The following is a 12,980-nucleotide window of genomic DNA, read 5'->3' as shown; positions in this document are numbered from 1 at the left end:
TGGCCTATCGCAAGGTTCGTGGAGACAATCTCAGTCAGATGCCAGAAACTGTTGCTAGCCAATTTTTTTTGGAAAAATTCGATCATGTTGAAAAGTGATTTATCCAAACGCCGATTTTGCCCGTTTACAGCTATGGTGAATAAGTTGACTGTTTGTGTTTCGACTTCCTTCAGTTTGTTAACCAATTCATGTATGGCGTAAGCGTCTGTGTCTCTGTCAGGATTGCCGAAGCCAATAGTGTCGATGATTTTTGTCGGCCGTTCGAACATTAAATGGAAAACATTTCAGCGAATTTATCTGTTCTGAACAGCTCTGAGAAGAAGCCGAAAGAGTGAAGATTGAGTGGTCATTATCTAAACCAGCAATGACTTATCTAGGAATACTTCTTCTTTGTCATTTTCTCCAATATTAATCAGTTTTGTGCGATTTTTATTATCTAGATCTCTCAATTAGCTGCGATCACCTGTTTCCAGTTGCAGACTTCTGGTTTGCGTATTCTGACACAATACCCGTTAACACATACAGTCTGGCTAAAATCATCTCCTATTCATTTTTGGTTATTGTTTAAACTAAATTCTTGAACAGAAATGCGTATCATGTTCTGAAAAATTTGTTAAGCTCCTCACATACTTAGTTTCCGAAACATAGCTAATCAAACAAGTACAGCCAATTCAAGATTTTTTATGAGAAGTTATATATCAGTTTCAATTAATCTGCGGTAATCTTCCAGCAGGTATAAAAAGCGTCATGGTTTTTCTTTTTGGTGCCCTCGTTTCTCGCGAGATTACTCTTGAAAGCTGGATATTAAGTTTTTATTTCATGATCATCTCAAAATTTACTATACTTCGTCAGCTAAGTGATAAGTGATTCCTGATCAATTTTCCAAAAAAAGCGTAACTGGTTCATTCTGTCTGGGTGAGAACTAATTGAAAAATTGATGTTGCAAAAGTTTTATGCATAACTCTGACGCTTAAATTGACGATTATCTATTGCTTTTTTTCACTCGGAACGTGCTTGCAGGTTGTAGATAGGACTCTGCTGTCTCTTCCAATGTCTGAGTTTGGGGGTGCTACATGTATCCTCGAACAGATTTGCCAGCCCTCGATTTTTCGGATTCTACTTATCGACTGCTCTTATTTATTCTGCCGTGATGTAATCATCGTTAGACACTGTCTCCCTTAACAAGTCACTGATGATAATTGGCCTATCGCAAGGTTCGTGGAAACAATCTCAGTCAGTTGCCAGAAACTGTTGCTAGCCAATTTTTTTTGGAAAAGTCCGATCATTTCGAAGTGATTTATCCAAACGTCGCTTTTGCCCGTTTACAGCTATGGTGAAAAAGTTGACTGTTTGTGTTTCGACTTCCTTCAGTTTGCTAACCAATTCATATATGGCGTAAGCGTCTGTGTCTGTCAGGATTGCTGAAGCCATTAGTGTCGATGATTTTTGTCGGCCGTTCAAACATTAAATGGAAAACACTTCAGCGAATTTATCTGTTCTGTACAGCTCTGAGAAGCCGAAACAGTGAAGTTTGGGTGGTCATTATCTAAACCAGCAATGACTTATCTAGGACTACTTTTTCTTTGTCATTTTCCAATAATAATCAGTTTTGTGCGATTTTTATTATCTAGATCTCTCAATTAGCTGCGATCACCTGTTTCCAGTTGCAGACTTCTGGTTTGCGTATTCTGACTCAATACCCGTTCACACAGACAGTCCGGCTAAAATCATCTCCTACTCTTTTTTAGTTATTATTTAAACTAAATTTTTGAACAGAAATGCTTATCATGTTCTGAAAAGTTTGTTAAGCTCTTCACATTCTCTTTTCCGAAACATAGCTAATCAAAAAAGTACAGCCAATTCAAGATTTTTTTATGAAGTTATATATCAGTTTCAATTAATCTGCAGTAAGCTTCCAGCTGTTATAAAAAGCGTCATGGTTTTTCTCTTTGGTGCCCTTGTTTCTTGTGAGATAACTCGTGTCTGTTCTGTAAATTTTTCAGAAAAAGCCGAAACAGTAAAAGTTGAGAGGAACTGATCTAGTCCAGTAAATGAATTCACTAGTAATGCCTTTTCCAGTGTCAGTTTCTCCGATTATGAGCAGTTTTGTGTGACTTTTAGTACCGAGATTCTCCAACTAGCTGCGACCAGCTGTTTCCAGTTGTGAACTTCTAGTTTGCCTGTTTCGGTGCAGCACTCATGCCAACAGACTTTCCAGCTATAACAGCCCCTATTCTTTTTTTGTTATATTTTGAAGTAAGTTTCTCAAAAATATATGCCTAATGATAAATGATCTTCTGATAAGTTTGTAAACCTCTTCACATACATAGTTTTCGAAACATCTTATCCAGAAGAGACACTTCAAGAATCCTTATGAGAACTTATATATCAGTTTCAATTAACCCACAGTAATTTTTCAGCAGTTAAAAAAAGCGTTATGATGTTTCTTTTTGGTGCCCTTGTTTTTTCGAGATTGCTCTCGAAAGCAGGATGGTAAATTTTGATCTCATGAGATCCTTTCTACACTTACTATAGCTCGTCAGGTAAGTGATAAGTGATTTCTGATCAAGTTCTCGAAATAAAAAAAAATTATTTGCTCATTCTGTTTGGATGATATCTGAGTACAAAGTTTGAGTTAGCAAAGTATTATGCCAAATTTTGACGGTGAAGTTGACGCTTGTCTATTGTTACCTCACTCGGAGCTCGCTTGAAGTTTTTATACGGGGTTAAATGGTTTCTTCCAATGTCTGGGATCGGGATCCCCTCATGTATCCTCGAAAAGATATCTCGGGTATCGACATTCGTGAATCTATTTATCGACAGCTCTCATTTGTTCTGTCGCAATGTAATCATCAGTAGAACTTGTGTCCCTATACCGTTCACTGATGATAAATGGTGCTCCGTAAGATTCGTGGAAAACATCGCAGTCAGTTGCCAAAAACTGTTGCTAAGCAATTTTTGGAAAAATCTGATCGTTTAAAGTGATTCATCCAAACGTCGTTTTTGTCCTTTTACTGCTACCATTAAAACGTGTACAGTTTGTGTTTCGACTTCTTTCCGTTTGCTAACCAATTCTTGTATGGCGTAACTGTCTGTGTCTCAGTCAGGATTGCCGGAGCCAATTTTGTCGGCGATTTTTGTCGGCCGGTCGACGGTTCCATGGAAAACACGTCAGCAAATTGTGTCTGTTCTTTAAAACTTTCAGAAAAAGCCGAAACAGTTAAAATTGAGTGGAAGTTATCTAGTCCAGCATTGAATTCACTAGCAATGCTTTTTCTAGTGTTATATTTTCCGATTATGAGCGGTTTTGTGCGACTTTTAACACCTAGATTCCCCAACTAGCTGCGACCAGCTGTTTCCAGTTGTGGACTTCTAGGTTGCCTGTTTCGGTGCAGCACTCGTGCTAGCAGACTGTCCAGCTAAAACTAACTACAAATTTTAATTTTTGTTATGATTTGAATTAAATTCTGAAACATATATGCCTAATGATAACTGATGTTCTGATAAGTTTGTTATGCTCTTCACAGACCTAGTTTCCGAATTATATCTAATCGAAAAAGAAGAGCCACTTCAAGAATCCGTATGAGAACGTATATATCAGTTTCAATTAACCCACAGTAATCTTTCAGCAGTTAAAAAAGCGTCATGATTTTTCGTTTTGGTGCCCGTGTTTCTTTCGATTGTTCTCGAAAGCAGGACGGTAAATTTTTATGTCATGAGATCATTTCAAAATTTACTATAGCTCGTCAGCTAAGTGATAAGTAATTTCTGATCAAGTTCTCGAAATAAAAAACAGTAATTCGCTCATTCTGTTTGGGTTACAGCTGAGTACAAATTTTAAATTTGCAAAGTATTATGCCCAACTCTGACGATGAAATTGACGATTGTCTATTGTAATTATCACTCGGAGCTCGCTTGAAGATTTTATACGGGGTTTAATTGTTTCTTCCAATGTCTGGATTGGGATCCCCACATGTATCCTCGGAAAGATATATCAGATCTCGTCATTCTGGAATCCACTTATCGACAGCTCTCATTTATTCTGTCGCAATGTAATCATCAGTAGAACTTGTGTCCCTATACCGTTCACTGATGATAAATGGTGCTTCGGAAGATTCGTGGAAAAAATCATAATGAGTTGCCAGAAACTGTTGCGAAGCATTTTTTGGAAAACTCTGATCATAGTGACAAGTGATTTATCCAAACGTCGATTTTGTCCGTTTACTGCTACCATGAAAACGTGTACAGTTTGTGTTTTGACTTCTTTCCGTTTGCTTACCAATTCTTGTATGGCGGAAGCGTCTGTCTCCGTCAGGATTGCATGAGCCAATATTTTCGATTTTTGTCAGCCGATCAATAAATCTATGGAAAAAACATCGACAAATTGGGTTGGTTCTGTAAAGCTTTCAGAAGAAGCCTAAACAACAAAGGTTGAGTGGTACTGATCTAGTCCAGCAATGATTTAACTAGGACTGCTGTTTGCAGTGTCAGTTTCCGATAACGATCAATTTTTAACACCTGGTTTCCCCAACTAGCTGCTCCCAGCTGTTTCCAGTTGGGGACTTCTGGTTTGCCTATTTCGGTGCAGCACTCGTGCTAGCAGACTGTCCAGCTAAAACTAACTCCTATTCTTTTTTTGTTTGGATTTGAAGTGAATTCTCAGAAATATATGCCTAATGATAAATGATGTTCTGATAAGTTTGTAAAGCTCTTCACATACATAGTATCCGAAACATAGCTTATCAAAAAAGAAGAGCCACTTCAAGAATCATTATGAGAACTTATATATCAGTTTCAATAACCCGCAGTAACCTTTGAGCAGTTCAAAAGAGCATTCTGAATTTTCTTTTTGGTGCCCTTTTTTCGAGATTGCTCTCGAAAGCAGGATGGTAAATTTTATCTCATGAGATCATTTCAAAATTTTCTATAGCTCGTCAGGTAAGTGTTAAATGGTTTCTGATCAAGTTCTTCAAATAAAAAAACGTAAATCGCTCATTCTGATTGGGTGAGAGCTGAGTACAAAATTTGAGTTTGCAAATGTTCTAGGCCCAACTCTGACAGTTAAATTGACGGTTGTCTATTGTTATCCTCACTTGGAGATCGCTTGAAGATATTATCCAGGGTTTTCTTGTCTCTTCCAATGTCTGGGATTGGGATCCCTATATGTATCCTCGAAGAGATATTTCAGCCATCGACTTTCAGAAATCTACTTATCCACTGCTCTCATTTATTTTGCCACGATGTAATCATCGGTTGTCCCTCTTTCCCTATACCGTTCACTAACGATAAACGGTGCATCGGAAATTTCATGGAAACAATAACAGTCAGTTACCAGAAATTCTTGCTAAGCATTTTTTGGAAAAATCTGATCATTTTGACAATTGATTCATCCAAACGTCGATTTTGTCCGTTTACTGCTACCATGAACACGTGTACAAAATTTACTATACTTCGTCAGCTAAGTGATAAGTGATTTCTGATCATGTTCCCGAAAGAAAGCGTAACTGGCTCATTATGTCTGGGTGAGAGGTGAGTAAAAATTTGATAGTGCTTAAATTAGCAATTTGTCTGCTTTTAACAGCTCAGTTAAAAAGCAGAAACAATGTAAGGTTGCTCTTCAGACCTGCTAATAAATTGCATAAACTGCTTTTTCCCGTGCCTGTTTCTCCAAAACAAGCAGTAAAGCCGAGCCTTACGGACCAGATTTTGAACTATTTGCGTCCGCCCGTTTCTACTTACTGATTTCAAAATCTTCCGTACTGCATCTGTTAGGACAGACTGTCCGAGTGAAATCCTCTTATCATAGTGGACAGTGTTTGAGTCAAATCGTAGATTTATTTTTTTTAGTTCTGTAAGCTTGTACAAGTTATCCTTGCCTCCTTAATGTGCTAAACTATTCATTGCGGGTTTCGCTTCAGTTTTTCATACAGAATCGTCGAAGCCGTTGGTATCGGTAATTCTTTTGTGGCCAAGTGACAATTTAATCCACATCTGGAATGTGCGTACTGCACCATTCATATCAAAACCAGAAACAGCGAGCATATCATGACGTAGCAAAGGGTGTTTTTACCAGTGCCGTTTTTTTCCAAAATTGAGCCTTTTTTTGCTATCATTGTCGGCCAAATACTCAACTGGCTGCGCCCAGCCCATTTCAATCAGGGATGTCCAGATCATCCATTTCGTCACGAAACCATTTTCTGCTCTGTTGTGTTTAAAGCCTAGTCGAATAAAAAACTCAATTTAGAAAAGCTAATTCGTTGAAGTGAGCTTTTTTGATTTTGTTATTTCGAATGAAGAGTAAGCCTCCGATTTTTTTGTAAAACAGAACAAAGTGATTTCATTCAGAATTTCGGCGAAAATCATCTGCTGTTCTTTGTTGCATAAAACCGTAGCAATTTCGTTAAATTAGCTCTGACTCATTTCTGTAAAGTTTCCTCATTGAAAGTTTTTTTTTAAATTAAAAACCAGTCAATAATACTGCTCATACTGAATCTTTCAATTGAAAACAAGTCGTAAATAGTAGTGCGCTCGCATATAACTGGAACTCGCGGATCAAGTGCTAATGCTTCCCGGAAAATGCAAATGGCCCTATTGGAGTTCGATCACTATCGCTAGGATTCCGATCAAAGCTTGGTATTTTGTAGACCTGATTGATGAATGCTTGAAATGAGATTGCCAGACCCACTTGTACTGTCGGTCTTATGCCCCTAGCGTAGCCTTATCATATTACACAATTTGTTATGAGGGTTTTAGATTTTACTGACAAAATAAATCAGATGTCCACGTGAAATACTTCTCCTAAACAGGTCTACATAAAAACAGTAAAAAAATTACTCAAATCAAGTTTTCTTCTGCAATGAAACTCATCAGTTCAAGCCTTTAAGCACAGAAAGCCGTAGTGCTAAGTAATCGCTTCATTTTAAACTTGTTTGCTTTCGCTCCAAATATCTTACTTGGGTTTTGGGTTTATTAAGATGAAGCTTTAAAGAAATCTGTGTCTCAATATATCACATTGATGTGTTATCTCAAAATATAACATTGATCTCAAAATATCTCAAAATATCACATTGATGTGTTCTCTGGATTGAAATACTTTTGTTTCAAATTGTGAATTATTTAAATTGTGATGCTAACATTCAATTCACGATCTAAAGTCTTTTTTTTGTGATCTCTATTCCTGGTGCGAACAAGATAATAAGGGAGTTGTCTTAATCAAAATATCTTTGTTAGGTCACAAGTTAAAAAATAGTTGTTTAAGCACACGTTTTTTTCGTAAATTTCGGGAAAAAGAGAATATAAAGCGGGTTTGAAATATAAAAAAGTCCTCAAGTCAAAAATAATCAGATCCACGCGAAACACTTTTCTTTAAAAAGTTGAGAATCTAAATCGGAAATCACATTTTAATACTTGTGAGCCTATTGGATTAGCAAAGTTTTAATAGTGGTTTCTGGTCAAATATTTCCTTGAATGTTAGACATTTGTAACATAAATTACCAAGGATCTAGTTGAAATCAACGTATGTTATTTTTAATCTGTAGACCCGTCCCTAATGGAACAAAATTAATGGTTGTTTTATGAAAAAAGTATAGAATCTCATTCTAACGTGGTTTTGGAAATTGATACTAGAATCCTTTTGAACGACTCCCTTGTTGTATATGAAGTCTCAGCTGATGTTGATTCGTTGTTTTGCTGATCCTTCGCTTTTACTCAATCAATTTTTCTCGTCTCCTTCTCAACATCAATCATAAGTTAGAAATGGCAATACAATACAATATCTGGTCCCTTTAAAAATGATTTCAAGTGAGAGTCGAAACTTGGAACTTAAGCTAGATACGTGCTGTTTTATTTTAAGGTATTGCCTAATCAAGTTCCTCTGAAAACATTCTTTCTGCTGATAAAAAACCGTTAAAAGTACTTTGTGAAATTTCAACAGCCGAAACCAGATATAGTATTTGCCAGACATTGCCATAAATTTAATTAATGTCTGTATCATAATATGACTACCCCAGCTATTTTTTAAACAGAGATTCTTTTCCTTTTTTATAACAAAACATTTCTCAGTCAAGAAAATCCAATTAAACCTAATTAAATATTAATCTAAATTTAAACTCGTTCACACTCGTGTAATTATATTATATAACTAACTAGTCTAATTTTTATGCCGGCTCTTTTCAGCTTCTTATTCGGTGAACATTGTTTCTTTAACTTTCAATTTTTTGCTATCATCAAGAAAATCAATGCAAGAAATAATTTATCTGTATTTCCACAAGGGAAACATTCTCATATAAGTCAGTACATTTTAACGGTTTATTTTTTTTGTGATATTTCGAATCTTAAACACTGAATATCACTGTGTAACTGGTTCAGATTTTTAGAGCCGGCATAGTTTTAAATCGAATATGGAGTTTATATTCTGATTCATTTCATTTAGGATCAGTTAATCATTACTTAATTAATAAAGTAATTAATTAATTAGTTGATTAATTAGTGATTAATTGATTAGCCTACTCCAATCAGTGGTTGCCGTTTCTTCTTTCTCTCTGTATACATGTAGTGTACTGTATTGTACAGCTGACCTCAATTATTGTATTCGGATGTTGGTTGTATATTTTATTCCTACTACCACTATTATGAAGTATTTACTGTTGCTAGTAAATAACCTTAATCGGTGGTTCCATTTCAAATGTCAATTCAAAATTCCCTATCCTTTATTTTTCGAAATAGCTCAATCCAAATAGTCTAATGAAAAATTTCCAACAACTTTGTTATTTAACTGCCAAGTAAAGTTAAAAAAAATTGAAACTAGAAATGAAGCTAAATTTCCTGCATTTCTTTCTGTTCTTAAAGCTTCCGATTAGCATTGAATGTGTAAATGTGTATCTTATTTGACGATGAAAACCAGGAATGGAATATTATTTCAGTCTATTGCAATGTACTCCCCGCAGAGCAAAGCCAAACATGAAAAAATCTACTCTGGTCTGAAAAAGAAGTTCTCAACTGTCAAGAAGGGCGAGGACTATCGCGCCCACTCGGGAAAAGTCCATTCCATCTCGTGGAACTCAACTGGGAACAGAATAGCGTCATGCTCGAGTGATAAAACTGTATCTGTTTTTGACTTCGATGGAACGAAGTTGTCGAGAAGCCCGACGTGTCTGAGAGGTGGGAAAAGAAATTTGATTGCTAATAAACGATCCTTGAGTGCTTTTGTTCTCCTATAGTTGCCGCCGAGGAGCTGAGTTTTCTCATTTAGAAAATGTAGAAACAAAAACATTATACAGCTGCCTAGTAAAGTTGAAAATTCATTACATACATGAAGGTATTCTGGAGATAATGGGACACTCACTGGAGTGCGCAGAAATTTTTCAAGGGGGGGGGGGCGGTTTTTTGAAAGAAAATTGAAAATTTTGCCGGCCTTTTTTTTAGGTCGACCAATTTGATTTTTGAATTTCCGAGCTCTGCTAAAATAGTATAAGGACCCTATTTTGTGAAAAATTTTCTGCGCCGCAGGCAACTTTTTTGAAATACAGGTAAAAAAGGCGTTTTTATGCACTTTTTGGAAACTTGTTTCAGTGAAAATGGAAGACAAAGTTATAACAAAGGACCGAAGAAGGCTTAGGTGTTTTTAACTATAAATCATAATAAATCTGTTTTCAGCCATTGCGTAATATTAAAAGATAACATAAAAACATTTTAATTTAGCCTTTGGTTTAGCAGACACTGGAGGCTATCCAGCCTGTTGAAAACGCCGCTATAAATTTTATTAAAAGGTTTCAACAAAAAAATATGAAAGTTTTAATTGAGCTCTGTTGGATTTTGAACTAAACTATGAAGTACCCATCGAAATGAAATGACATTACCTTTGATATATCGATCCTAAGAAAACCCAAATTTTGATTGAATTAATTTTCAGCTCAGTTTTTCTGAAAAATAATAATTACGTTTTAAATTACATATTAGTTAACAAAACAAGATTATCCTGTGGATCATCATATCAAAGAATCCCTGGAAACTCCATAGGGATTATGGTGAAAAAGTTATGAGACCGAAAACGGACCAGAAGGTCCCTTGACTATGTCTCAGGCTAAAGTTAAATGGTTGTAAATGCGTAATAATACAATCAATTTTGGTATGTCTGCCTGATACAATTAGGTCTTATTTGATTACTTCAGTAAATTATTGTCAATAGTACCTTCTTGGAAACCAGATTTTTTATTAATAATTTTTGTATTCTAGGTCACACTGACTCTGTAGACCAAGTAGCGTGGTGTGGTAAGAACTCGGACCTGCTAGTCTCTGCTTCGGCTGACAAATCCATCCGACTGTGGGACTGCAGAAATCTGTCCACTAAAATATCACCTGTCACAATTGCAACCAAGGGCGAAAATATTAATCTGTGCTGGAATCCTACCAATACAAATCAGGTTTGCTCGATAGTTTTGGTTCCTTTTTGCTCTAAAAGACCTTTGTGCCCATATCATATATGCTGTTATTATTCAGACCATTTATCCACGAGGGATAGGACCAACATACGAGCTGTACAGCTCATCACGGCAAACCGCTGTTCTGCCCCTGCTTAAGAAATGCATTTTTTTTGGTTATTTTTCTGGGCTGGTTAATGTTGCCTCACCCTCAAGCAACGAGCATGCTGTTTACTTATGTGGGCACTCGTTTAAAAGTATGGTCCCCTATAAAAGTCAGACATAGAAGTTTTTAAAAGTAGCTTCTAAGTTTTGCCAGTGAACTGATATTTTTGATAATTTCACTTTAAAGGCAACGTTAGTGGCTAATCTAACGAAGAGTTGTTTGCACGTGTTCCTTTTGTTTTCATCTACTTGAAGAACTGTAAGTATTTTTCAAGTGGTCTGACGATATCACACTTCTAAACGAGCTTTTGAATGGGACTCATAAAAAACGGTGGGACTATACTTCTAAAAGCGCACTAACATGTGTACTTGTATAATATTCATTTCGTTCTTTTAACTAGATTAGAAAAATAGTAATGTAAAATATTCATATGGCGATGGCGAAAGTTTTTCAGTGTACGTTGAAGAAATTTTTCGATTCATACAATTTTTCGGAGACGTTTAAAATGGACTAGTCGTGGCCTCCAAGGCAGTAATATTGTCGGTGTAGTTTTTGAAGTTCTAAAGTATAACTATGTAAACAGTTTTATCTGATTATTTATCGAAAGTATCATTGTATCGCAAGTGACGCCAATATCCGCTTCCCCTTAGTGATAATTATTAGTATGATTATTATTCAAAAAATATTTGAATTGAATCGTTTGGGGCTACTTATTTGCTGTATCTAACAGGTACTGGTGGGAAATAAAGAAGATCTAATCAGTGTTTTCGACATCCGATCTCAAAAGTCAATCATAGACCAGCAGTTCCGGTTTGAAGTGAATGAGATGTGTTTCAACAATGCGGGAAACCTCATTTTCCTGACAACTGGAAACGGGACTATTTTAGTACAAAGTTTTCCAGAAATGAAGTTGCAGTCTACAATTAAAGCGCATTCTTCAAGTGCAATATGTGTTAAAATGAGCCCCGATGGAAAATACTTCGCAACAGGTGAGGAAAAATTAGATTGATAGTTAAGACTTCAAATGTTATTAAGCTGAGAGTGAAGAAATTGTCTCATTGAGTGTATAATAATAATCTGATCTGATTGCTTTTTCTGAAGTAGCCAAAGTGTCTCCCAAGTAGATTCGAACTTCTGTGCCTGGTTACACGTCAAAAAAAATCCATTTTCATTTCATTGCAGAATAGTTATTTTTGAAAACCGTGCTTTTGAAAAATGGTATATAATTTTTTGGGAATCTTCTGGACAAAAGATGCAAAAAAAGGATGGATTTATCGCAAAGTGACGAACTAATTGAGCCCTTTTATGCAGAGTAAAATCTAATTCTACTCGTTTTGCTTTCTTGTAGGAGGAGCTGACGCGGTGGTGTGTCTGTTCGACTACTCCACCTTCATCTGCATCTCAGCTGTGTCCAGACTAGACTGGGTCATCCGGGTGATCGGGTTCAACCACGACAGCTCCATGCTAGCTGCTGGCTCAGAGGACACTTTCATTGGTACTTTATATTCAATTTTGTCTTTCGAATTTAGTAAGCCTAGCTGTTCATGGGTAGAAAAACTGCTAATTTAGTTGATATGGGAATCCAACGGAAAAAATGATCACTGGAAGCTGATGCTTTTTTCCTATCGTTAATTGAGATCATAGCTAAAGTTTAGAGTAATGATCGTCTCGAGAATCGAACAGAGTATAAATGTCTGAGTGGATTCAATTTCAGCAAAAAAGTTTCAGAATTAACTTTGATTTGTTTAGCGTTTTTTTTTTGCATCAAATGCTCAAACAGTTTACCTCGTTCACAGATGTGAGCTATGTGCCGACCTGTTCTGGCATTGGCCAAGTACCTCTAGACAACCCACCGGCTAATGCACTCTGCTGGCATCCCAGAGCAAATGTACTGGCTTACGGCGCCGATGAAAAGGAAAGAGACAGAGAATACGGAGCTATTAAACTTGTGAATGTTGATGCTGCGTAAATAATTATTACAAAACTATTCTTTCGGAAAAATTGGTTGAACTGAAGTTGATTGTTTTAAAGTCTGATGTTTTTTGAGCTAAATTTTGTTGTCTGTTCATTCATGTTGTAAGTTAAATTTACAGATTTTAGGAGTTAATATTCATAAAATACAAGAGTTGGCCTGGAAGGTTGCCTCCAGTTTTGCCTCTAATTTCAGTGACGAGCAATTTAGTAGCTTCAGTTTGTTCCTCATTTTTGAATTGCATCCAATGCCAGCTGGTTTTTTCGTATCCTGAAGAGGAGAAAATTGAGGATGCTAAAATTAATTCAGGACAAGTTCGGAGAGCTAAAATTAAAATGATGTCGAAAAAATTCAATTACAAACCCTTCCTGTTCATTGGTTTTCCTTGAAGAAGCTGCTTCTTCAATACCGAGAAGTGTTTTTC

General features: G+C 36.3%; 1 protein-coding gene across 1 annotated transcript; it reads left to right on the top strand.

Moving 5' to 3' along the window:
• Positions 1 to 8,925: 8,925 nt before the first annotated feature.
• On the top strand, positions 8,926 to 12,691 carry LOC134853013 (THO complex subunit 3-like). Its single transcript, XM_063868927.1, has 5 exons — positions 8,926 to 9,159; positions 10,234 to 10,421; positions 11,315 to 11,573; positions 11,933 to 12,079; positions 12,381 to 12,691. Exons 1-5 carry the CDS (start codon positions 8,931 to 8,933, stop codon positions 12,551 to 12,553), a joined length of 996 nt encoding a protein of 331 aa, XP_063724997.1. The 5' UTR covers positions 8,926 to 8,930; the 3' UTR covers positions 12,554 to 12,691.
• Positions 12,692 to 12,980: the final 289 nt, after the last annotated feature.

The sequence above is a fragment of the Symsagittifera roscoffensis genome, chromosome 8, assembly GCF_963678635.1.
Source record: "Symsagittifera roscoffensis chromosome 8, txSymRosc1.1, whole genome shotgun sequence".
Taxonomy (NCBI): domain Eukaryota; kingdom Metazoa; phylum Xenacoelomorpha; order Acoela; family Convolutidae; genus Symsagittifera; species Symsagittifera roscoffensis.
The sequence above is the reverse complement of the archived record's forward strand: the minus strand, read 5'-3'. Positions and strand labels throughout refer to the sequence as shown.